General features: G+C 51.6%; 8 protein-coding genes across 8 annotated transcripts; 7 read left to right on the plus strand and 1 right to left on the minus strand.

Moving 5' to 3' along the window:
* Positions 1 to 516: 516 nt before the first annotated feature.
* CCP (cytochrome c peroxidase) lies at positions 517 to 2,116 on the plus strand (the record flags this gene model as incomplete). The annotated part of the gene is made up of 9 exons (XM_007309879.1): positions 517 to 810; positions 874 to 922; positions 982 to 1,063; positions 1,122 to 1,275; positions 1,329 to 1,445; positions 1,501 to 1,583; positions 1,653 to 1,730; positions 1,785 to 1,940; positions 2,002 to 2,116. The coding sequence occupies 9 exons, from the start codon at positions 517 to 519 to the stop codon at positions 2,114 to 2,116; spliced, it is 1,128 nt and encodes a 375-aa protein (XP_007309941.1).
* Positions 2,117 to 4,029: 1,913 nt separating this feature from the next.
* Positions 4,030 to 6,257, plus strand: STEHIDRAFT_86647 (uncharacterized protein). Its single transcript, XM_007309880.1, has 15 exons — positions 4,030 to 4,084; positions 4,177 to 4,272; positions 4,333 to 4,357; positions 4,429 to 4,510; positions 4,577 to 4,609; positions 4,671 to 4,682; positions 4,747 to 4,760; positions 4,818 to 4,926; positions 5,006 to 5,148; positions 5,222 to 5,279; positions 5,350 to 5,417; positions 5,490 to 5,500; positions 5,567 to 5,708; positions 5,788 to 5,835; positions 5,937 to 6,257. The coding sequence occupies exons 2-15, from the start codon at positions 4,247 to 4,249 to the stop codon at positions 6,201 to 6,203; spliced, it is 1,038 nt and encodes a 345-aa protein (XP_007309942.1). The 5' UTR covers positions 4,030 to 4,084; positions 4,177 to 4,246; the 3' UTR covers positions 6,204 to 6,257.
* A 2,964-nt stretch (positions 6,258 to 9,221) lies between these two features.
* On the plus strand, positions 9,222 to 11,203 carry STEHIDRAFT_86648 (uncharacterized protein). The gene is made up of 7 exons (XM_007309881.1): positions 9,222 to 9,430; positions 9,499 to 9,514; positions 9,584 to 9,677; positions 9,736 to 9,841; positions 9,924 to 9,988; positions 10,052 to 10,119; positions 10,179 to 11,203. The coding sequence occupies exons 1-7, from the start codon at positions 9,336 to 9,338 to the stop codon at positions 10,527 to 10,529; spliced, it is 795 nt and encodes a 264-aa protein (XP_007309943.1). The 5' UTR covers positions 9,222 to 9,335; the 3' UTR covers positions 10,530 to 11,203.
* Positions 11,204 to 11,679: 476 nt separating this feature from the next.
* On the plus strand, positions 11,680 to 13,401 carry STEHIDRAFT_66883 (acetylornithine aminotransferase; the record flags this gene model as incomplete). The annotated part of the gene is made up of 6 exons (XM_007309519.1): positions 11,680 to 11,848; positions 11,922 to 11,986; positions 12,073 to 12,330; positions 12,412 to 12,753; positions 12,829 to 12,906; positions 12,970 to 13,401. The coding sequence occupies 6 exons, from the start codon at positions 11,680 to 11,682 to the stop codon at positions 13,399 to 13,401; spliced, it is 1,344 nt and encodes a 447-aa protein (XP_007309581.1).
* A 756-nt stretch (positions 13,402 to 14,157) lies between these two features.
* STEHIDRAFT_104744 (uncharacterized protein) lies at positions 14,158 to 16,987 on the plus strand. The gene is made up of 9 exons (XM_007309882.1): positions 14,158 to 14,405; positions 14,518 to 14,578; positions 14,664 to 14,709; positions 14,777 to 14,883; positions 14,951 to 15,063; positions 15,151 to 15,405; positions 15,478 to 15,541; positions 15,606 to 16,299; positions 16,367 to 16,987. The coding sequence occupies exons 1-9, from the start codon at positions 14,245 to 14,247 to the stop codon at positions 16,708 to 16,710; spliced, it is 1,845 nt and encodes a 614-aa protein (XP_007309944.1). The 5' UTR covers positions 14,158 to 14,244; the 3' UTR covers positions 16,711 to 16,987.
* A 1,264-nt stretch (positions 16,988 to 18,251) lies between these two features.
* STEHIDRAFT_104747 (uncharacterized protein) lies at positions 18,252 to 20,611 on the plus strand. Its single transcript, XM_007309883.1, has 8 exons — positions 18,252 to 18,308; positions 18,379 to 18,816; positions 18,879 to 18,945; positions 19,021 to 19,033; positions 19,083 to 19,286; positions 19,349 to 19,833; positions 19,909 to 19,969; positions 20,038 to 20,611. The coding sequence occupies exons 2-8, from the start codon at positions 18,420 to 18,422 to the stop codon at positions 20,320 to 20,322; spliced, it is 1,512 nt and encodes a 503-aa protein (XP_007309945.1). The 5' UTR covers positions 18,252 to 18,308; positions 18,379 to 18,419; the 3' UTR covers positions 20,323 to 20,611.
* Positions 20,612 to 20,655: 44 nt separating this feature from the next.
* Positions 20,656 to 21,712, minus strand: STEHIDRAFT_104749 (thioredoxin-like protein). Its single transcript, XM_007309884.1, has 4 exons — positions 21,420 to 21,712; positions 21,322 to 21,332; positions 21,178 to 21,257; positions 20,656 to 21,013 (listed from the first exon to the last, which is right to left on the minus strand). The coding sequence occupies exons 1-4, from the start codon at positions 21,567 to 21,569 to the stop codon at positions 20,826 to 20,828; spliced, it is 429 nt and encodes a 142-aa protein (XP_007309946.1). The 5' UTR covers positions 21,570 to 21,712; the 3' UTR covers positions 20,656 to 20,825.
* Positions 21,713 to 21,994: 282 nt separating this feature from the next.
* STEHIDRAFT_67030 (HAD-like protein) lies at positions 21,995 to 23,204 on the plus strand (the record flags this gene model as incomplete). Its single annotated transcript, XM_007309528.1, has 6 exons — positions 21,995 to 22,040; positions 22,117 to 22,158; positions 22,242 to 22,307; positions 22,391 to 22,761; positions 22,813 to 22,915; positions 23,065 to 23,204. 6 exons carry the CDS (start codon positions 21,995 to 21,997, stop codon positions 23,202 to 23,204), a joined length of 768 nt encoding a protein of 255 aa, XP_007309590.1.
* Positions 23,205 to 24,984: the final 1,780 nt, after the last annotated feature.

Below are 24,984 nucleotides of genomic sequence, written 5' to 3' on the forward strand. Positions count from 1 at the left end.
TTGACCGGGACGAGGAGAAAGGTCAACAGCAAGTTGGGCGACGGTGGTTAGGATCCTAAGCGAATCCCCAAGAAGGTGCGGAATCAGTCAGGTGGTGATCGAGCGTGAGCGACCGAGCATAGAGTGGGAACATTGAATAACGTTTATATGGGGCGCGTGAGCGCGGAGAACGAAAAGGAAGACAACAAGCAGACAAGTAGGAACAACCTGGCCGTCGAGTGCAAAATATCGTCGTCGCCGTCGCGGACGATGCGCGGAGGACCTGAAGGTGCGGGGTACGCGGAAGATTGGAAATTGGACAGTAAATGGACGGGCTGCGATTGGGCGATACGGCACGTGCGGTGCGAGGTCAGCAATTTGAAAAATTTCCCCGCAAACCGTGACAGTCTCCGTCGCTGACCGAGCTTCGAGCCTGCACCAGGCCTCCTTTCAAAAGCGCGCGTCTCCTAGCTCTGGTAAGTTCCCACCTCTTCTCCCTACCATCACCACCGTCGTCGCCGTCGTCGCTGGTATAACATGCAGGCCTTTGCTGCATCCCTCAGGGCTCCCGCTCGCCGTGCAGCTTTCCCCGCTGCTCGAAGCATTCCCAGGGCAAATCTTCGTCAATCATTCCGCAAGTATTCGACCGAGCCCACCCCTCCAAAGTCTTCGAACACCACTCTCATCTTCGGTGGTCTTGGTGCCCTCGCCGCCGGTGGTATTCTCTATACCCTTCTCTCCGCTGACTCTGCGGGGACTACCGCCAAGTCGGCTGCTCAGTCTATTAAGGCCGCCACTAAGTTTGTCCCTTCCAAGGAGGACTACCAAAAGGCATGTGGTATTGGCGTCCGTATGTAGGTCATATCATTGGCTAACGGTCGCGGAATGGATAAGGTCTACAACAAAATCGCGGAAACTCTTGACGAGGCTGACGACTACGATGGTGCGTTCGAAGCCCGCATGTAATTCCTCGACTTTCCAACTCTGACCCGTATGCCTCAGATGGTTCTTTCGGTCCCGTTCTCCTTCGTCTCGCCTGGCACAGCTCTGGAACATACGACAAGGACACCAAGACCGGCGGAAGGTATGCTCGTCATATACAACTCTTATATCTTTCCCACCCTCATCCCGTGCGCCCGTAGCAACTATGCTACCATGCGTTTCGAGCCCGAAGCTCTGCACGGAGCAAACGCTGGCCTTAACGTCGCCCGTGGAATCATGGAGAAGGTCAAACAGGAGTTTGACTGGATAAGCTACGGTGACCTTTGGACTCTCGGCGGTGTTGCTGCTATTCAGGTAGGCTTTCTATCTCCTGTATGTGAACCGTCAGTATTTACCTTCGTCTACAGGAAATGTCTGGCCCCAAGATTCCATGGAGACCAGGACGTATCGATGGACATGCTGACAATGTGACCCCTGATGGCCGTCTCCCTGATGCGTCTCAAGGCAACAAGCACCTCCGCGACGTAGGTGTTTCCAAGCAATATCATTCTATCGAGTGCCCTAACATTTGTTCTTCAGATATTCTACCGTATGGGCTTCAACGACCAGGAAATCGTCGCTCTCTCTGGTGCTCACGCTCTCGGCCGCTGCCACACTGACCGGTTCGTGGCGTAACTTCCGTTCGTAGTCTGCATTCCAGCTTACATGTGTCTCTGTCTCTTCCTGCTTAGTTCCGGCTTCGACGGTCCCTGGACATTCTCTCCCATTACCTTGACTAACGACTACTACCAACTTCTCGTGAGCGAAAAGTAAGTTTCCATACCGTTCATCCTTGGTCATTTCTCATCATGTGCTGTCACTAGGTGGGTCTGGAGGAAGTGGGGCGGTCCCGCTCAATACGCCGACAAGAAGACTGGGTCCTTGATGATGCTTCCTACCGACTATGCTCTCGTCCAGGACAAGTCTTTCAAGAAGTGGGTCGACGCATACGCGAAGGACCAGGATCTCTTCTTCAAGGAGTAAGTCTTCATTTATACCTGTATGTTTAGGTATAGGCTGACCGGCGTGGCTTTTCCAAAGCTTCTCTGCCGTCCTCGTCAAGCTCTTCGAGCTCGGCGTGCCCGAGTCTCAGTTCGTCACCTCTGACCGTTGGGAGATGAAGACTCTCGACGAGCAGAAGGAGGCGTCCAAGTAGACTTTCGATTTCTTGAGTTCGTCGACCCGTCTATAGTCTCGCTCGATTCGACAGTTCGTCTAGATCTATGTCAAGACCGGCCTCCTAAATAATCGTTCCCGAGTTCAGTGATCCACGTGAATGAGCATGCATGCTTTAGACGAGAGGAACATCGTTGATTAGAGTGTATGGTGGCGGTAGCCACTTCATGTCACACCGTATTCAATTTTTTCTTGACCTGAAAATAGGATTTCTGGACTCAGGGACCCTCATTCCAGAGTAAATCCGCCATTTCGAAGTCAGGGGATTTTCCTAACCCTAACCCTAACCAAACGGCCAAATTTCTGGTGAAGACCCACACCAGGAACCCTAAGTACCCAAGATATATTGACTAAAAAAATTTCATGATGTGTATATACCTGGAACATCGTGAAGTCTGGTTGTATATTTGCTTGTACAGTCTTCAAACAGACGTTGGAGAAGACTGGCAGGCTACGGTGGTGGAGTGGCGGGGTGGCGGACGACCACACGTGTGACAAATCATGCCCAGTATGGTAATGTCACACGCACGTGGTGTGACAAACGGCCAAATTTCTCTGACGAAAACCCCCCCGGAGAATTTTTAAAAAGTGCACCGACCATCCTCTAGATACCCTCCCTGGGGTCTTATATATGAAGCAACAAGCCGCCAAACCCCCGAATCCGTGTTCCATTAAGCAAAGGGTTCCGCGGCACAAGGCTTGCCATGAAGTGGCTACCGCCACCATAGAGTGTATAGAGCGTAGACCGATGTTTCCTTGCCATATGGTGCGGTTCGGCTTTACACTTACGTTTTCATATCGGGTGCGGTGGTGACGGTCTGTTGGCGGGGATTAATGATTTTATGCTTGCCTTGCTCTCTTTACTGAATACTTGCTGTGCTTTCGGCTTCCTTTACTCACTCTGCTCATCGCGTCCATTTCTTTATTGTCCCAATGAAAGAAGAAACATATCTGAGTGGTTTTGCAGGGTCCAGCACAACGCGGTGTGGCCCGGCTTTACTGTGGCGTGAAGTAGGAATGAAAGCACATGACATCATGCCGCAATTTCAAAGCTCGCTCTCCTAAATTTGCTTTGGTCCGTTTTCGACGCCGCTCTCCTTGCAACGGAAACACCTCTTTGCGTCGACGAGCTGGAACATGGATGGACAACGTCTCCCCAGCATAGCCGAGATCTGTGTACTGGTAGGAACAATGACGGGCTCTACATCTGAATCTTCCGCTGAGTCTCTTCGCTCCCGACGACTCGCACCCGCGCCGCCGACTGCGCTTTTATCTCTTCACTGGCACTTGCACATTCTGAGTCTCAAAAGCGCTAGCATCGGGATGTGTCTTCGATGTAGCATTTCACACGGTGGGTAGAAGCATCACGACCGCCCGCAAAGCACGTTCTTCGATCGTGTCCGTCTTGTGTCTTGTCCGACTACGACTGCTACCCGATTTGGATGTTGAATCGAGACGCCGTCTCGAAGGCTTGAAATTACTATTGATACTGTCTGAGGTTCCTCTGGGTCTTTTGATTTCTAGAATCCATAGACTTCGTCGTCCATAGGCTAGCAGAAACGCGGCGTATCGGGCCCTTCAAGGTCCTCGACCACCGCCTTCTCGATCCTCCCGCCGGCCAGTCTGAGACTACGTCTCAGGAGTACTTCTATATAGATAATTTGACAGCCTGAGGCTCGTCAGCGTAACTACCCCAGACTTTTGTTGCTGTCCTCGCCTCCTTTGTTCTTCGTTGGCTTGAAGTCATCTGTTTTAGCTTTGGTAGCCTCTCTTTGCTCCTCACCTGGAGTCGAAACTCTTCAAGAAAATCTTCTCTTTCGGTGGCCGGTTCCTTGAGCTCAGGGGTTGGGTAAAGATTCCCCAACACTCTACCTCTAGCTTAGATGAGCGACGAAAGTTCATCGGTAGAATATACCGTTGGGTATAGCGAGTCCGTGGCGAGGAAACTGTGAGTTCATTACTGCGTTTTGGACCAATTGTTCAGATTCATGTTCTTCAGAGCCGCTGCTGACGTTTCCTTGTTAACTCGCATGTCGTCAGGTATACTCCTATTGTCGTTGGCGTATTCATAAATCTTTTCCTTTACGGGATCTCTATCGCTCAGGTCTTTATGTATTACACAACTTCATGTCAAAAGTGAGCTGCTTTCACGAGTTTCTGGTTAGAGGGTAGTAACTGACGACTTTCGCGATGCAGAGATGCAAAATGGATAAAACTATACGTGGGTGGAAAAGTCTTACGAGTCGTGTCCAGGCTGTCTCGTTTTCCCTCTCAATGTCGATTTTACCTTAGGTCGCAGCGCTTTTCCTGATGGACACGACGAACACCGTGGCCGTCTGTGAATTTGTCTTCGATAAACTTGTTACTCATTTCGGTGCGCTCAATTTCACCTTCATTTGGCGTGATAAAGTTCTCATGAAATGTATTGCGGCGATTCTAGGCGATGTTGCGTACCTACAGACCGCAGGGTGGGGTGAGTCAGGGTTGATTACTATGGGGAAAAAGTCTGTTCTTAACTGACATGGTCTTTCTAGCATTCCCTCTAGGTAATTCACCGTGCTTCCCCCTTGTAGTACCGCTAATACGACGTCTCATTCCTTGAACTTCTAGATGCACTTACAGTCGTGAGTTCATGTCGTTAGTCTTTCCCATCCGAGTTTTAACGACCATGCGTACGACAGGGAAGCCTTGCAACCATGGTTCAGCTCTTCTTTGCCTGGAGAGTGCGAGTCATCTCCGGAAGTAACTGGCTCACTGGCCTGATTGTGGTCGTCTCTGTGGCGTCTTTCCGTGCGTGCTCCTCCAAGGTCACATCAACCTCGCTAACCATGTTTATCTCATATGTGGTTTTGGATCTCACCTGCAACAGTGACGGCAATTGGAACCTCAGTGGCCACAGCTATCATCCAGGAGTTTCCCAAGCTGCACAAGTCGAGGCCGATAGGCGGCACCTGGTTGGCGTTCTCTGCCGTCTGTGATATCTTGATCACGACGGCGCTGGTAGTTTCTTTGGTACGTCTGTCGGCCTTCCATTCAGTTTGCTTCTGACCAGGCTCACTGATGGATCTTTGTTTGGGGGGAGTAGCGCAGATTCAGGACGGGAATCGACCGAACCGACGGTGTCATTGCTAGGATTGTCCGAGGTGAGCCCTCTTTTTCTTGACGGGACGTACGTGGTGGTGTTCGATGACTTACATGTAACCTTGATAATAGTCAACATGGAGACAGGACTCCTGACTGCCATTGTCGCAACCGTTGATTTCATTGTCCTCTTCGCTTCCGTACGTACACCATATCCTTCGTGCTCTCTTTCGTCGCACTAGGCTCACTGCTCTCACCTGCGCTCCACATAGCCATCAGTTTTGTAAGTGCATTTTGCTCCACTCGTTTCCTTGTCAGAGTAGAGCCTTATCGCTTTCTACATCCTCAGACACCTGGGCTTCAACATCCCACTTGGAAAACTCTACGTCAACTCCGTCCTCGCCACTCTGAACTGGCGCGCCAGAATGCCTGACGATACGAACGTGACGGCTTTCGATCCCACTATGACAGGTCCTCTGGAGATTGCTCGGGTCAGTCTTTCAACGTGTACATCTGTGTCATATGTATTACGTCCTATTGTTTGGCTCATCGTCCTGCTCGGTTCTGCAGCCTTCAAATACGATTGCATTTCTCACACCGGTGCCGACATCGAGACGAGTGAGTTTAGTTCGACTAATACACACACCTCCCTAGGCAATCAATATCAAAGCGGACATCATGCTCATCTTCTCCACCCTTCGTCTTCTACAATATGACAGATATCGCTCAACGAGCCACCAGAGTCACTCGAACTATCGGTGGAAGACCGCGGCGGAAGTAGCATCGACAAACAAGCGAGTACATTCGATCTTCAAACTTCCCTCGAGGCAGGGGACCACATACCATATATGTTTCGCGAACGATCGCGACCGGTTCCTGCGAGACGTGACAGTAGCGTGCAGACGGAGTCGGATATGAGTTCGGAGGGGGTACGTGTTGTGAGAGACGGTACCGAAAGGATCAACACGTGGACGCGCGAGGGATAGGTGTCTCTTTTCTTCCTGTTGTGCAGGTTTTGTGTATTTGTGTATATCACTATGCGGACTAGTTGCGCTTCGTCGATGATTTTGACCCTTGTATTTGTATTTACATGCTGTATCATATTGTGTTGCATTATATTGCACTGTAGTTCATCTTCAACTCCGCCGAACAAGCTATTCCTAGAGTGGTTCAGGTCAGAGGCAAAACATGGGTGTAGTGGTCCCCGAGGAGTCGGAACAAAATAGAATCGGTTACATTGGGTAGCACATCGAGCTATCGTACATACATCGCTGACGCCCGTTCAACATACCGCATGAACTCATCAATCATAAGCATAATATACGTGACGCTATAATTGAAGAGAGGACAGGACTCACCTCGACATTCATAGGACCTCTTACAAGTGGTGATCTCGACTATTGATATTCATGACGATTTCGCTTTCGAGTTGGATGCCCTCGCGGGGGGATGTGAATCTTTCTCTGACTTCGGTTTCTTCGTCGTTGCTGTAAGAGCGGCATTTTAGTCCGAAGGGCTTTAGCCTTTATAACACCTGAGATAAGAGAACTGACCATCCGAGTTCGAGCTATTGGTACGCGAGGCGTGCTCGGAGTAGACCAAGGGCCCTAGCGAGCTGCGAACAGGGATATACGTGATTCCCGGAACAAGATGTAGAACGAGGGGATGAGGTGGGATTATCAACGGCCTGTACGCGTGAATGTCCAAGTTGTAGACATAAAGAGATAGAGCGTACGGAGATGCGGAGAGGAGCAATGCCTCTTGTGCATCGCATGGTGGTACGACTGCGTCTGCGAAGAAAGGCATAGTAGATGAGACGGTGCTTCCGGTATAAGTAGTAGCCTGGGTTGCCTCTCGCAAATTATAGGGATAGTGAGATGTACGACCAAGCACTGGTAGCCCGCGAGCCAAAGAGGTAGGAATAGGGGTTGACAAGAGCTTAACTCTGTGAGGACAGAGTGGTGAGAACAGCATCAGTTGTGTTACCAGTTGTCTATATAGAGTTCCGGTCATAGCGCTAAATCTGTGCCAGTCACCCAGTGGGGGACGCCGAACAAGCCCGAGCTAAGAATATCGGTGCGCCACTTGCGCGTAGATACAGCATATCGCGCGAGATGGCGACTGCTGGGATATGCGAAGACTGGCGACAGAGGAGCTGAATAACTCGATAAATAGCAAGTTTATAAGCTTGGACGTCGGAGCCGGCCTGGAGAAGTGTACGTTTGTAAGGCCGCGAGATAAGACAAGGAAAAGGGTCACGGTCTGTTGCGCCTGGTCATCTACTCTAGCCATACTAAGGCTGTGATCACCTTGCCCGACGGTCCATCCGACACCCGTAATTGCACGCTAGAACGATCCCCGAAACCAACATGCGCGAACATCTTTCTACTTATGTGGCCCCGTTGACTGTGGGGCTGAGTCCTCCCCCAACCCCCGCCTTTCCTTTACGATTGACTCACCATGCAGGCCCTGTCACTGAGGCGCCAGGAAGCACGGACCACTTCATGTAATATCCGGATACATCGTTCTTACCCTTCCAGACACCTTGTGAATGGTAGGATACCATGATACCCGTGCAAGACAAACTTCAAACCGGCCTGAGGGTCGTTGATTAGTATCTCCATACACCGTGTGATGCCACAAGGTATCGGAATCAGTGTTCAGGAGACTTCTAACCTTGATTCTACCCGTGGTGAAAGGTCGAGGTCGATTGTGCTCCTCGAATAGTGAACGGCCTTGCGCAAGATTTGCCTTATTACAGCCAAATACCGCCTCGGTGGCCAGCATGTCGGTGTAATAGGTTCCTCTGCCATGTACGGCAGGGCGCGTGCTCCAAACTTCGAAGGCGTTGAACTTGAAGCGCCACTCAACACATATGCCTGGCCGGCGAGATAGCATGACTGTGGACGTTGCAGAGGCTCTATAACCACCGGGCACGGCATGAGCAGTTCATTCAGAAAACTGAGGTCGAGTGAGTAGATTGCCATGATGTCGATCTATATTTTCCCCCGGGTAAGGTGGCTGCAGGAGAGCACTTCCAGTTCGCGATGGGAATAAGTTGTATGAGTTGGAGGCACAGCACAGCATGAATGCAAGGATAAGGCCTGAGGTTTAATGTCAAAGTCCATTAAACTGTAGTGCTGTCATCCACGCGTTTGAACAGGGGCAAATGAGTGTGGCACGTTCAGTTTCACGTTCAGGTAGTTCACTCACCATATGATCCAACGTGTCTTATGCATGCACAACACTGATTCCGAACCACGCAACATAGCTGCATCGTACAGAGGTGTACGAAGAATCATCGACCATGCAGCCCTAATAATTAGACCAATTCCTCAATTAAAAGACACCGGGAGACTGTGCGAAGTCGATTCGATAGTCTGCTGTGGGCACAAGTTGTCCGGACAGTGCTCTGTACTAGCCTGTGTTCTCCTTGACAAGTATCTCCGCCAAATACTATATTCGAAGGTTGAGTGAGATTCTAAGTTTCGACAGTTCAGATATTCGGGATACGGTAGGGTGGTGAAAGCTGCCGAATAATATTGAGAGTCCCAGGTATATCCTCCGCATACAAGCCAACTCGAGTAAAGCTCTGTAGGTGTTCGCGTGTTGACGCGGTGGCGGCAAGCGAGGACCAGTGCCAAGTCAATGAACACCGCAACGGCGATGGTCAACCGCCTGAGAAAGATCGCATACTCGCGCCTATTATCCGTCCAACGTCGCCAGCAAACAGACTGTCTGAGCGAGCGACTTGGATGCTGTTGTTGTTTGCGACCGAGTATCAGTTCAGCGTTGTGGGAGCGAGGTCAAAGCGTGCAAAGCAAAAATGAACAGGGATGGTGTTCTATTTGGAGAGCGCGTTGTCCGCGTCATTCCTTCCTCATTTATTTTTGGTCCGACCCCGAAAGTAATACCAGGCACAGCGGAGAGGGCAACGAGGTCTCGGCCATTTCCCTGGCCCGCGCAGTGGACTGCGGGAACACTTATCCCAAACTCTTTCTCGTCGCGTTCCATCACTCGCTCTTTTCTCTTCTTCCTCATCCTCCTCCTCCCTCGGCGCTCGACTCACCTTTTAAACACTCTTTCAGAAGGAAAATCACCCTCAATCCTCGCCCCCAATGGCACCCACTTTCCTTAACGCTTTCCTCGCCGCCGCGATCGCCACCGCGGTCTCCGTCAAAGCCGAGTCCCATACCATCAAGTTCGACAACCAGTCCGTCTTTTTCGCTACATTTATCACTCTTAGTCTTCTCATCATGTCTTCATTCTGCCCATGTGAAGGTGTGGTACCGGAACTGTGAGTCACAGTCGAGGCCTGTCACTACTGACGAAACAAAAATTGAATCTTCACTTTCCACGAATTTAGCCCCAATTGCTCTTCGGCGGCACGGTTGTTTCTACCGGCGAAGACTACACCTACGAAGGGGCTCTCTCTTCCGGTATTGCCTACCTCCAGACCGGTATGTTCTTGCAGACAAATGACGTCGTTCGCGCGTATTCAAAGGATGTGACTTACAGGCCCCTGTGGGTACAACGGCGAGTACTGCACCCTCGTCGAGATGACGCTCGGAAACTCTGCATGCGAGGGCTGTGGCTCCAGCTCCGATATCTCCCTGATTGACCCGTCAGTGACTTTCTATCTGCAGCTTGGGTGGTCCTCCTTGGTCCCGCACTTGAATACTGAATCCGCTTCATTCTATTTTTAGCCACGCCTTCAACGTCGCCGCCGGCTTCAGCTACTTCAACGGATGCGATGGAACTGGCGCTTACTGTGCGTATCTGGACCTATCTCGCACTGTCTTGGTGTCACCGTCTTATTCCCCCCATTGAACAGGCTCAACCGCGGACTGCTCCACTGCATTCTTCAAGTCGGATGACAACCAGGTTCAGGTCGAGTGCGAGGTACGTGTTTTCGCTCCAAACTGTCATCGCAAAGCTGATATTCGTCGCTACCATCACAGACTGATAACGTCGGCCTCTTGATCTCCTTCTGTGCCGATGGAAGCGGCAGCTCTTCCTCCAGCTCTTCCAGCAGTTCTACCTGGAGCTCCTCTAGCAGCAGCACTCCTACCTCCACCTGGAGCAGCTCGTCTGCTGCCCCCACTTCTTCTGACAGTGGTGTCAGCGTCTCCGTGTCGCTCAGTGTTGGTTTGGATGCCGCTTCGGCCACCTCTTCAAGTGCCGCTGCCGCCTCTTCCGCCGCCCCCACGTGCTCCACCAAGCGCAAGCGTGCGAGCAAGGCCCGCCGTGAATCAAAGCGTTCGACCCACCAGAACCACAGCCGTCAGAACGCTCGCCGCGCTCACGCCTAAACTCCCGCATCACCCTCATCCCACACCTCATACACTTTGTCACATACCACGTTTACTTTCGTTTCTCAAAACTTTCCTTTTCTATCCGTTCGCTCGAGTTTTTGCATGAATGAATGCTTGCTTTTCTTGTTTGGTCTCGTCTCGGACAGTGGCAAAGATATCGATATCCCTCGTCGTGCCAGGTGTTTTATCTCCTATATAGCCGCAATCCCCTCTGCTATCCTTATATCCTTACCCCCTTCCTTGGCCATACTTCATAGCTACCGCCGCGGCTCATCGCTGCGCGTGTTAGACTTGTTGTTGGTCTCCGATAGGTGTTTAGTCCTCCTGCTTTCCTTCTTTTAGTTCTTTCTCTGCGGTTTCGGTGCTCACACTCTACGCCATACTTAGACCTTTCGCTGACCCGATTTCGGGGGCCCTGGATGGAGGCCACGAGCTGACTGCTATACCACAATTACTTTTGCTCTTACTGTGAGTAAGCTCGGGTGTCTGGCCCTTTCCGTTATTCGTGTCTTGGGGTGTGCGTCACTGGCTACGTATGTATCAGCTGCCGTCCCTATGTACCGCTGAATCCCGAGTTCTACCCAGGAGGTAGTTTGTGGGTTCGTTTGTAGTCTTGATGCTGCTGGTTACATAGGCATACTTGACGAATGCGATCTGTTGTTGTTCATTTTTTTTTAGCTTGTTTACTACCGTATCCTGCCGAGTGCATGCTGCGTGATAAGGTCGAAGCCGTGGGCGTGTGGCGTAAAATCTAGACGGTGCTCTCGAGGGTGCGCTAAAATTAGCCGCTGGCGAACCACTGACTCGATGACGTTCGCCGGGACTCCTTTCGCCTCAAAGTTGCCTCAAAGCGCTCTTGAATACGAGCACCGGGCAACTCTTCCCCCAATCGTTCTGGCCTACAGCGTTTGCAGCTGGGCACACTGCTAAGATGCCGCTCCCACGTTTTACGCCCTATAAAACGCTCCCCAGCGGCCTTCGGTGCGCCCAGTTTTCTGTTTCTGCTTCCTCCACAGTCCGATCGTGAGCTGATTATCTTTGACTTTTATACCTCCGCTTTTCTTCTTGTCGTACGATCGATATAAGCAGTGCGAGCTCATCTACCACCACCTCTCTTCGACGCCCCAACAACGCTAGTGCTCGTACTATGGCTTCCTCTTCCTCTTCACTTGTCAGCTTTGGGCAGCAGCATGTTACCAAAGGTCTCGGGCGTGTCGTCGAGGATGTGTTCGAGAAGGGTGAGGGGTCTTATGTGACGATGAAGAGTGGGAGGAAGATGTTGGATTTTACCTGTGGTATTGCGGTAACAAACCTTGGTCAGTTGTCCTTCCGCCATCTGCAGCAGTGAACACGAAACTAACACATTCAATGTCTCGATGTTATCAACAGGACATTGCCATCCAAAGGTTAGCAAGGCTGCCGCTGATCAGTGCATGAATATGGTCCATGGCCAGGTGAGCAACCCATCCTGCCCTTCTACCCCTATGCCATTGTACTCATCAAATGCAATAATCTTATCTGTGCTCCATGGACCTCTTAGTGCAGTATCGCATTCCACGAGCCCTATCTCAAGCTCATCGAAAAGCTCATCCCCATCATGCCCGACAAATCCCTCGACTCTTTCTTCTTCTGGAACTCAGGCTCTGAGGCCGTCGAAGGCGCTATCAAAATGGCCCGCGTAATCACAGGCAGACCAAACATCATTGCGATGCAGGGTGGGTACCATGGACGGACGTTTGGAGCTATGGCAGTTACGAAGAGTAAGACGATATATTCGTTGGGCGTGGCACCGCTTATGGTTCGTGCAGTAATCCCTATCTGTGCATTTTGAGTGCACGGTTGGAGTTACACATACTAATTTGTGGTTTGCTTTCTTTAGCCTGGAGTCTTCGCGACACCCTTCCCGTACTGGCACCATTTCAACGGCAAACCTTCTATGTCCGAGGACGAACTCGTCCGTCAATCGCTCTACCAACTGGAACTCGTCCTCTCCCAACAATCCGCACCAACCGACACTGCAGCCATCCTCATCGAACCTATCATCGGCGAGGGTGGTTATGTCGTCGCGCCTCCAGCTTACTTGAAGGGATTGCGTGAAATTTGCGATAAGCATGGGATTTTGTTGATCATGGATGAAGTGCAGTCAGGCTTTGGCAGGACCGGTAAGTACTTTGCGTGCGAGTGGAGTGGCGTCAGGCCGGACATCATGACTGTGGCGAAGGTGAGTTGATTTTTTTCGCGTTCCTGAATCCATGTTGAGGAATCGAGCTGACAGGTTGTTTTGCGACCAATGTAGGGTCTGGCTAATGGATTCCCGCTCAGTGCTATCATTAGCAGGAGGGAGCTTACGGATCAATTGAAACCTGGTTTCATGGTACGATCCTATCTCGCAATTTCTTCCTCGCCCGTTCTAACCAATGGTTTGTTCATTCCTCAGGGTGGCACCTACGCCGGTAATGCTGTCTCCTGCGCCGCCGGAGTCGCCGTCGCCGAAGCCTTCGAGGAAGAAAAGATACTCGACAACGTCCTCGTTCGCTCCTCCGAACTCTTCTCGGCCCTCAATGCCCTGGCCTCCAAACCCCACATCAAGCCACACGTCCTCGAAGTGCGCGGGAAAGGCCTCATGGTCGGTCTCGAGTTCGCTTCGCCGTCGCACTCGGCGTACGACCCGGCGGTGAATAAGAACACGCCGCAGAACCTCGCGAGCAGGGTCGCGAAGAGGTGTGTGGAGAAGGGGATGTTGATTTTGACGACTAGTGTTTATGAGACGGTGAGGTTTATTCCGCCGTTGAATGTTAGTAAGGAGGATTTGGAGAAGGGAATCAAGATATTCGAGGAGGCGTTGGAGGAGGTCGTGAAGGAGGGTTGAGGGCTGGTCATGAACGAACATGGGAGAGTCGGAGCGAGAAGAAAGTCGGACGGACTCGACGAAGTGGCGAATAATGTGCGAACTCATATCTGTAATCATGAGCTATCTTGGTTGGATGTTGGTTGGTTTTTTCATGAATTGTATCGTACTGATGTCTCCGTCTGGATTGCTGCTGCCCAAGGACTTGTCTGCAGAGAACGTGATTCTCGAACCGATAACTCATACACGGAATCCTCCTGTACTCTGCTTTCGAACCATGTCACATACGCAGTGAGTGTGGCGCCCCAAATGCTTTCACTGTTGCTCAAGGACTGCTCGACGTATGGGCCTCGATATGATTATTATATTCAGTCAAAGAGTACCACGGATGTGTAGCTTGCCTCACAGCGTTTAGATTTTAAACTAGGTTACACTACTTATCCTACTCTCTCTAACTTTGAGGATGAGTGTAAAATGTGGCGCGCCACCCATTATGACGCACAAGGAAAGTCCGAACATCCGAACATGCAAACCCCGCGGGGCGGCACACAACGTCGACCCCGTTTCCTCCCATTTTTTTCTTGCTTTCTTTTCCCTCTTGCTCTTAATCGCGTCTATCTGAGAGCGAGTATTATAAGGCGCTTACGAACAAAGCTCTCGCTCTTGTAGTCTGCTTCAGAAACAGGATATTATCCAATCGACGCTGGACCGTCTCTAGGCCAATATCAGCCCCGCACTCACCCCGGGGGAAAGAAGTCCCCACATCCCCTCACGGCACTCATCCCCACACTACTTGGTCATTCCCAGCATCCATCGCACCGCCGAGAGTCTTGACCACACCCCGGAGTAGTTGTCGTTGTACCAATGGCGTCCAGAACTAGCGCCATGGGCTTTACGACATGTCTCCTGTTCCTTCTTCAGGCGCTTGCCCCGTCGTATGCCTACATTCCCGCGAAGGCTACGAACGATACAAGTGTTGCAACTACAAATGTATCTACGTTGTTTTTGCAGTGGTTTGGAAACGGGTGCGTTCTTCTCTTGTTTGTTTGTCTGGGTGAAAAGGTGCCAGACTCTGAGTGTTGTGATCTTATTGTTTTTGGGTGCTTGTTGTGGCGTCTGGACGCTTTGGGTGATTAGAGAGGATCAACATGATGTCTCATATCAGCTTGTGGGATCAGGGAGTAATGGTATCAGCAAGGTATGCCTGTGTTCAACAAGCGGATGTACACAACTTATGAGGCCGGTTTGTTGATCGCTTGATATATCTCTCTGATCTCATTCAGGGAGCTCTTGTCCATTTCTCTGAGGATGTAGTCACAAATGACACGAGTGTGTAGTTCGACAAGTAAACATCATATCTCGATGTCTTACTTTCCTCCTCTACTTTCTTCTTTAGCCAATACCCCGTGGATCGCCCTGGTTCAATGCGACGCAAACGCAACTCAAGCCTCTCAGGAAGACGACATCTTCACGCTAGCGAGAGATCGAGGGGCTGTTGGAGCTGTGGGTTTATTATTGGTTCATCCCACGCCCATTGTCTGATCCCTCTTGTTTCTCATTCTTCCCATAGCTACTGTTCTCCGAGTGGTCAGAGGCTTGCAGCATCAACGCAGAATATGCCGACCCTGCCAATTTCGACCAAGTGATGGACATATTCTCAACTCAGTCTCTGTCGTCTTGGAGGTGCGTGAGCTTGTATACACGTCGGAATATTCTGAGAAGACTCGCGACATCATTCTACACTACTGACTTAACCTACTATCAACTCAGAACGATTGAAGGCACATTCGAAGCTATCAATGCCACTGAGTTCGGGATCTACAACGCACAGAGGCTGAACGACTCGCGAACCCAGATCGGTGCGGACATCACCGCGGGATTCGTTACTTCGCCGGGATACATCATGGGGACACTCGCTGCATATAATGCTACGGGCGATCCAGGTATTGAGGTGAATGGGACGTCAACGCAGAATACGAACAACAGCAGTAGCGGCAGTGGATCGAGTAGGACGACCACGGCGATGTAAGTGACCAGTCGTGCATAGCACGTGTATATATTGCATGTTTGCTGACTGCAACGTGTGTGGCATCTCAGGATTATCCTGTATGCTATCACGGGATTCGTCTCCGCCATGTTCTGTGCGGTCATCATTACTGGGGTAAGCTGCCCCTTACTCTCATACATGGCGCAGTTTTTTTGACACTGACGACTGTTACTAACAGGCTGTCCGCGCAATTCGCCACCCCGAGCGTTACAGAATGGCGACTGCGGACGTCACAGGTGGACCAGGGTACAGTGGACAGGGTCGTGGTGGCGCCCTCACTCGCGCGATCTTGGATACGTTCCCTGTCGTCAAATGGGGCCGGACGCCACATGACAGCGAAGCTCGACCACCAAAGGATATAGAATCTGGCGTGGATAGCAAGCATGACCTTGAGATGCTGGAACTGGATGATAGAGGGTCTGTCATCTCGAAGGAAGGGGAGGAGGTCGTCCACCATGACGCACATTCTCAACCTGCTGAAGGATCGGAGTCACTCTCGAACGACGAGCATACTGCTATCGCCACGGGCGCCATCCTGCACGACGATACAGAACGCTCGGCTGACGAAGAAGCAACGGACGGTGCTGCATCCTCCGCGATACCTGCTGCTCGTCCTCGTCCACGAATCTCTACAAGAGACGCTGCACACGCCCAGTCTCAAGCCACTTCTGGTTCCTCAAGGCAAGCCTCTACAGTAGACCCAGTCATGCCAGCCGCAATCGGCAACGAAACTTGCCCCATTTGCATTGTCGATTTCGAAGAAGGCGATGATCTGAGGGTGCTGCCCTGTGAAGGGAAGCACAAGTTCCACCAGGCGTGTGTCGACCCGTGGTTGCTTGAGCTCTCGACTTCGTGTCCGATTTGTCGACATGGTACGTGGGATATTTGTTGCAAAACCCTATAGACGCTTATTGACTTTTCTTTGTGGCTGCCTGACAGACTTCCAAACATTGATGACGATGCTCTCCGGCGATGAAGACGCGCCCCTTGAACCTCCGTCAACGATGCATTACCGAGACAGCGCACCAGTAATCATACCACGCTCGCCCATGTCAGCATCAGCATCCCTACCCCACACACCATCTCACCCGAACTCGCCGAACCGATTCTCGAAATACCTGAAACTTGCACGCAGACGGCACAGGAGGAATGCGGCGGCGAACGCCAATGCTGCTGCACCACCAGTACCAACACGGCCGCAGAACTCCAACTCGCGGGACAGTTCAGCGGGTGGTGCGATGGCCGCGGACCCACTGCCCATTATGCCTGAGCTGGCGCTGTGATATTGTGGTTATTTTGCTTCCAGGCTTCTTTACTTATCTAACGATTCCCCATGCTTTCCCTTTTGCTGTGCTCTCTTCACCGTGTAGGTTCTGAGTGGCGCGTTGGCGTGGCGTGTATCAACATGTTATTGACCTGTATTGTGTTTTTCTGCGAGCTGGCTGTTGACTGATTATCGGACAATGTCTGTCGGCGAAGGCTTTCGATATACGTTTTTGCTTCTGGTGTTTCTGTAGTATAACTGTAACATTATGATTCATCCACTACCGGGTTCTGACCGTACACTGCCAGGCCAGCAGGCCCGCCGTTCAGCAACCGTTCAGCTCACTTCCCCGTTCCGAGGCGATCGTTGATCAACGCGGGATCGACACCTTAGACCCAGATGATCGGAGACGTTGGGACGTTGGGCATCGAGGATTACTTATAAGCACGTCGGTAGGAACCACACTCCGGTCAGGATTTGTTGCAACTGTCAGACTGCGTGAGGTCTGGATTATGAGTCGGCCGTAAAGTGGTGGGCGGGCCTGGAAATGGTCATCGGGATACAGATACACCAACGGAGGTTTGTGCGACCGTCCTCATGCACAGTTTCATCTCCGGCACATTCAACGATGAATGATTCGCCACACATAATTATTTGTTGCTCCACGGCTGTCAAGCAACAATCAGCAGTCGCCGCAGCGAATGTAACCTAAGGATATCGCTGAAGAAAACGAACTTGTTGTCTCCTTTTTTTTTTTTTTTTTTTTTTTTTTTTTTTACCTCTGTAGGCGTTAGTCTTCTAAAGACAATCAGGGACAGGGACGGTCGGAGGACTTCAATTGAAAAAATGAAAACGGAGCAGCCCGATCGTACTCGTTCTTGGTTCGGGACTGGCCGAGCGGCGATTGCCCGACGCCGACGCATCGGAAGTGTGTTGGACGCCATGGCATTCTGCTCAGCTTTGCCTCCGTACTGCATATCGACGGGACAACCCTCGATGTCTTTCGTGTCTTCCAGCAGTATCATATTGATCGATTTTCCGTATCGAGGTTCAGGCTCTCGAGCTTCTTTGAAGGTTCTTACACGAAAAAATTGCTCTACGTATACACAACCTCAGGCTCGCGGCCCTTCCGAGTCGTGGACACATCTGTTGCTTGTCTGCGTTGACAGCATGCGGGGCCGCTGCGGTTGATAACCATGCCATCTTCCTGATGCGGCTTACTCTTTCTTCAATTTCCGTCCAGAAGGAGTGAACGTCTGTCAATGCCCCTGTCTCTTTTGACTTACCCCATACAACTGGAGTAATGATGGAGCGGCATCTACCATGAAGCATTCCGTTTTTCAATCACTTTAAGGGCCTGGCTTCATGCAGGATCGTCCTTTTTCTCTTTCGACTCTCCCATTCTTCCTCTGCACCTTTTCCTTATTCTTCCTGGCTAGCGACGACTTTCTTTTATCGTGAGTCGATTTGTCTACTACTGGATGTCTCGCTGACCAGCTTAGCCGCATTCTTGCACCAGCCACATTCTTTTTACTTCTGGTTCTCCCAAAATCCATCAAGCTAGTCCAAGCTTAAGTCAAGGACAACAATGATCCCTGCCCGTCTATCCCGCCACTCGTGCGTCTTACCCGCACCTTCCACCTTTCCATGCTCTGATTATTCCCCTTGTGAATTAGTCGGGCAGTCCTGTTTCGCGCGGCATGCATCCTCTTCATCTTCATCTCCTGCATGTGGCTATGCATGCGTGCCTCCGACTTGAACGAGGGAGACCGCTTCCATGAGATTTCGCACTACGAACAGCTCATCGTAGAATCGCTACCCTTCTCGCGAGCATCGCGTCACATACATGATTCGCGACCGGTCGACCCCGTAGAGCATCATGCACGGGAGCAACCGATGGCGCATGCAGTCAAACCGATTCACCGCGCAAAGAATATTCAGCAACCGCTTGTGGCGTTTTCGGAGCCATCTACACCACCGCACTCGCCGCCACCTACGCCGGGACTCAGTCAGTTTCTCTTTTCTGACACGGATAGGAGTACGTGGACGAGCGAGAATAATAAGATGATTAGGGGATTATTCCAGTGCATCGAGCAGTCGAATTGTGAGAAAAATCAGAAAGACGGTGCGTCGAACATCTGTCACATAGAAGGATCTGTCTCTAGGTCTGACTTATAAAATGGACAGTTGTTATACTGGGATCCTATCATTTCCGGGGTGCGCTGACTGGATGGACAGGAGGAGAGGATATTTGGTGAGCGTCATTTGTTAGCTTACTTATTGATTGTACTCGTACAGTTCTAACGTCGCTCTGTGATTTCTCCCGTAGGGCGAGGTCCACAGTAAGAGTTCTCCCTTTCTTGATATCGATTTTAATTGACATCTAAACAGGTTCAAGCACTCAAGAACATGCATTACACCGTTCTGTATGCTCTGAACCTAGACCGCGCGGTACAGCTCTACCAGATATTCCCCCAGCTCGTCAAAGCCGTCCTTGTCGAAGGCTCCGAAGTATGGGACTGTTACAAAAACACAGAAAACTGCATCGAAAACGAGTCAAATCCTCAAGGCATCCCTATCTGGAAGCTATTCACTGTATGTATCCTTCCTTCCGCGTTTTCCTCCTCCGTGCTGACTTGTAAATATTGAACTTGAAGTTCTCCTTCTGGGCTCAACCTGAGCATCCACTCGGTGCGCGATGGACGCTAAGCCCCGAACCCTACGCACTCGATGGCTTCGCGCCAAACACCTACCTCGGCTACTCCATCGAATCTTCCTGCCTCGCTCATCGGTTTGTGCCTCATGACGAACGACCCAACCAGGCGTACATCATGGCCAAACGCCTCGCGTATTTCTTGCCCGGACCAGAGCGTGCCTGGGATCCGGAGTGGTATGCACGGGTGGCCGAGGGGATGCATGTCCAGGGCCAGGGACAGGGGCAGGAAAAGGGGCAGGAAAAGGGTACGGGCGTGGATGTGGATGTGGAGTTCGTGGTAGGGGCGAGTAACGATCCGTGGAGAGATGGGGATTTGGAGGTGGAGCTGCCGGAGGGGTTGATCAATCTGGGACAGTTGCCGCAGAAGGAGTTTGTGGAGATGATAGCACAGTCGAAGGTGTTGATAGGTGCGGGTCATCCGAAGACGTGAGTATCATTTATTCGTTCTGGTCTTTGCGTTTGTTAGAGCTATGTACTCACTGTTTATGGGTTTGGATGTAGGTCGCCTACTCCGTATGAGGCTCTCTGTCTCGGTGTTCCATTCATCAACCCCATCCTCCATGTAAGCATTCCCAACCCCACCCTGCATCGTCATCCCAAAACTCAATTCTCATTATTTCCCATTCCCAGTGGAATGAGGCCAACAAATCCGACCGCCGAAGCTGGGACTCCCAACACAGCCTGCTCAAATACATGGACCCCCCCTACGTCTACAACGTCCACAAAGACGACTACGCAGGCTTCGCTGCCGCCATCCAAGCCGCCCTCAAGACACCTATCGAGAGGACGATTCTTGAGCGTATGAGGTTGGAGGCGATCGAGGAGCGGTTGGAGGGGATTTTGGAGGTGGATTGGAAGGCGGAGATGGAGATGGAGAGGGTGTTGGAGGAGGCGACTCAGAGGGCATCGAGTTAGGACTTTGTCTGATCCTGTTTTTAAGGTACCTCGAACTGCGTTGCTTGGTTTACTCATTGTATTACCTTCCGATTGACTTAGACGAACATACACGCCCTACCGTATTTCTTCTCGTGCTATGTATATTCCTGCTCCTTAGCTCTGACAGACTCTTCCGCAGTGTTGTTTAACTAGATCCATTCATTATTTACCTGCTACTTATTTAGACCTCACCTGTACATGTATGTACACCGTTGTTTAGCACACTTGATTCGTGGGCCTTCTGGCGCTTTAGACATCGTGAACCTCCACATATACGACCGACTCCGGAAATCGAACGCAGACCCAGTGTGGCGCAAGTGATGATGTTTGGGTTACCGGAGCACAGGACCTAAAACATGTTCGCTCAGATCGCATAAATTGTCCATCCTCCTAAACCGCGACCAGACATGCAGTCTCGCACATACTCCTAATACAACACCACTCCCACTCCCACTCCCACTCAGAATCCTACTCACACTCACTCATTGCCCATCAACCTCCCCCCTCACCACCACCCCCGCCTTCTCAAACACCCCCTTCAACTTCCCATCCCGATGCAACTCGTTCAACGTATCGAACCCGCCGATGGACCGGCCTTTGAGGATTATGTTCGGGACGGTGCCGCGGCCTGTGAGGCGGGTGAGTAGGGTTTTGAGGAGGGGGGCGTCGTCTGTGTGGTGTGGTGTGGTGTGGTGTGGTGTGGTGTGTATGAGATGACGGGGGAGGGGTGGGGATGGGATGATTGGTGTGTGTGTGTGGAACGAAAAGCGGAGGTTAGTTGGTTTGGGGTCGAGGGTGTTAGGAGGTTGATGGGAGGGGAGGGAGGGTGCGTACCGCGAAGGTCGAGTTCGACGATATGTGGCGCTGGCGAGAGGTCATATTTCGCAAGGAGAGTTTTAGCGCCTTTAGAATATCTGCGCGTAGTAATTCCAGTGAGCAGGCAGGTAACACAGACGGCAACGAAGCGAAGAAACATACGGGCAGTATGTCTAGCAGACGAACAAGAATGATCAACCTCCAACATACTCCCCACGCACAGCTCAGTTCAAAACCCAAGGAACATTTGCTCAACTGACTTTACTAAACACAACAACCGGCACCTCCCCATCCAAAACCCTCCTCCGTCCTTTCCACTCCCTCTCCCCCCCACTCAACCGTCCCACGCTCTGATCCCCCTTCTCATATATCCTCAACTCCACATCCTGCGTCACGTCAATATCGTCCATGATGTTGTCGGCCGTGAAGCTCAGTGCGGGTTTATTGATGACGAAATCGAGCAGGCCGTAGATTTCGGGGGTTTTGGGGTTGGAGGTGGAGAATTGGAGGAGGGAGGGGAAGGAGAAGCGCGGGGTGTGCGAGGTAGAGGAGGAGGAGAGGGGGGAGAAGAGGTATATGGTGAGGGAGAGGAGGGAGAGGGCTGTTACGGCGGGGAGGATGCGGCGGCGGGGGAAGGATATGGCCATTGTTTGGTGTTTATTGGGAGTGATGGTGGAGGTGTGGGTTTGAGTGAGAGCGTGTGTGGCCCAACATCTTCGTGCGCTGGCGAGGCGAATATTTAGGGTTATTACGTATCTGATAAGATAAGATTTTGACTCTATAGCCAGCAGTCGAACAACCTTTTAGACTTGGACCTCGACGTCCTCCGATAAAGATGGCCCCCACCAAGAACATCGAATATGTGCTGTTCGACATGGACGGTACGTCCCACAACATCCCTGCATCCATCTCCTTTACCTTACCAACTTATTGCACTCAATGACGATGGACTCATAGGTCTTATCCTCGATAGCGAGCAGATCTACACGGATGTGACGAGTACTGTGCTTTCCCCTGAGCACACCCATATCCTCTCTTCTCATACATAGCATATTATCATCGACTCTTTTCCTATGCACAAGACATCATCCTCGCTGACTACGGCGAGAAGATGACGTGGGAGATGAAAGCAGGCTGCATGGGCAAACGTACGTACGCCTCTCTCCTCCCACCCCATCCCACAACCCCCTTTCAAATCTCATCCATCCCCCCTCCCCCTTCCAACGACCAGCCGAACTCGAAGCAGCCCACCACCTCCTCTCCTTCTTCCCCCACATCCCCCTCTCCACCCAATCCTACCTCTCCCGTCGCAACACCCTCCAAGACGCCCTCTGGCCCACCGTCTCTCTCCTCCCCGGCTCTCTCAAGCTCATCAAACACCTACACGCACACGACATTCCTATGGCCATCGCCACCGGCTCTCGACGAAGGAATTATGAGATGAAGACGGGGCATTTGGGGGAGGTGTTTGGGTGTTTTGGGGGGAGAGTGGTTTGTGGGGATGATGAGTGGATTAGGGAGAAGGGCGGGAAGGGAAAGCCGGGGCCGGATTGTTTTTTGGTGGCGGCGAGGGAGGTGTTGGGGAGGAATGTGGGCGGAAAGGTCAGAAGCAAGGGAGAGGGAGAGGGGGAGGGAGGGGAGAGGGAAAGGGAGGGAGGGGAGTGTAATGTGGAGGAGAGGGAGGAGAGGAGCAAGGGGCTGGTGTTTGAGGATGCGATTCCGGGGGTGATTGCGGGGAAGAGAGCGGGGATGAACGGTGCGTTTACGCGTTTTCGTTGTCCATTTCACTCTCGACCCGTTGCTTTTTGTGTTTCTGTTCGGTTTTGCTGTGTTTCTGTTCGGTTTTGGTCTCAGGGGCTGACTGGATCTCCTTTCTCTTGTTGTTTTGTTATCAATGTTATGCAGTCGTCTGGGTCCCGGATCCGAACCTGCTCAAGCTCGACATGGCAGGGACCCCTGAAGTCCAGCCTGACCAGATGTTGAACAGTCTCGAGGAGTTCAAACCGGAGGAATGGGGCTTGCCGCCTTATGATTCTGACTCCTAGGCGGCATCAGGTCAGGTCAATACGTGGGGGAACAACAAACTGTAAGTATGTACGGAAGAGTCGTAAGCGGACTGGGCAGGAGCTTGATCGATGGCGATGGAGGTGCGTTCGACGTTCATCGACAAAGGAAGAATTGAAGGCTTCTAGTCCCTTCTACTACTAGTGTCCCTTTGTTCCCTAATAGTAACACGAGGTCCTCCTTCTCTCGAGTCGCTTCCTGCAGCTACTTACAGAAACATTCATGGTGTACTTTCATCTTTAATCAATGAAAAATTGAATTGCACTCATCGCTCATTTCCGGGATCTTGACAAGTCTGCCACGCCCGAGCGTACAAAGGAACCATCGGCCATGTGTCTGTATGTTGTATGTCTGTCTGATACGAAGCTTGAAGCTTGAAGGACGAGAACCTCGTTCCGGTGTGCCAACGTTTTTGGCGGCAGGGATTCAATGTCGATGTTTGCATTGAGATGATATGGTTCTCGGACGCTAAGTACTCCTCGTCCCTTGAGCACCCTGTAAGCTTCTCAGGCTCGCGACTCGGTGGGAGATGAGACAATTGATACTTGAAAGGGAAACGTTGGTGGAGCTCGAAGGAGCAGCAGAGACATCGCGAGTTTTCATTTTCATTGAATTTTTAATTCGGAGGGATTAGCGGGGAAGACGCGTACTTTCATTGCGTAGGCAGTCAAAGCGTCGCTTGATTGATAGTATGCATGCACCGTAACCGCCGAGTCCAGCTGAGTTAACTGGTTATCTCCGGCTGCATTCTTTCATCCATGCATCCATCCATCCAACCATGACATCTTCCCGTCTGCCGTCTCTTATCCCCGAAGTTCGAACACCCGCTACTCCGAAAAATACTACGCATTCGCGGTCTCAGTTACAATGCCCATAGCCATTAACTAACCCGATCCCGCGAAGTATCGTACGGAGCATACGAGCGCAAAGTAGAAAGGCCCACGAAGGCTGCGAGCTGGTGGTAGCAGTAGTAGAGACGCGAGCGTTCCGGGTCCGAAGATAAGAGGAGACGGGGCCGGGAGGATTCGCGCTGTCATAGCCGCAGAGTGGACCTTGAAATGTGCGGAGATTGGGAATCGGACGGTGTCGAACGATGAATGGAAGCTGGGCGCGATATCACCATTGATATTGGATGGCGGCGGCGCACATTGCGTCGATGATGGGTATGTAAGTATCATTGTAAGTATCATTGTGAGTATGGTGCTGGTGTTTCTGAACCGGCCTGAAAGAGGAACGTCGTGATGCGATATTTAGAGCTGTAGTGAGTAGTGGCCACCATCAGAAGAATGCGGGGCGTTAGAGAGAACGGGAGGGTGACGCTAGTGGCGACCGTTCTCTACCCAGGAAGTCTCGTTGGGGGAAGCAGAGTAGGCAAGATTCGAGGGGCCCGGGGGCAGGAGGCGTAGACGCCAGAGGTGCGAATCCCTCGAGCAAAGGAGGGGTCGAATGGAATTGTCGAGTGTGTTCAAATATATGGTCTGTGGAGCGATGCGGACGTCAGAGGCCGAGTTCCAAGAAAGATGGACCGGGGCGTAGACAGAATAGGGGAAGAGAGGTACTGTGTTGTGCAGAGATGGCTATTTCGAGGGAGAGAGCGACGACGGGCGGTAAGGCCTCAACACCGTTCGATGGACAAGAATTGAGACGGTGCGTATTGTGTGACGACAAGAACGCAGTTTCAGAGGGTGATTTTACGGGGCGACGCAGTTTTAGGCACGGATTTCGGTGACGTTGAGTGGCCCTCCGGGGTCGGGGTCCTTG

This window comes from Stereum hirsutum, assembly GCF_000264905.1.
Source record: "Stereum hirsutum FP-91666 SS1 unplaced genomic scaffold STEHIscaffold_18, whole genome shotgun sequence".
Lineage (NCBI taxonomy): Eukaryota > Fungi > Basidiomycota > Agaricomycetes > Russulales > Stereaceae > Stereum > Stereum hirsutum.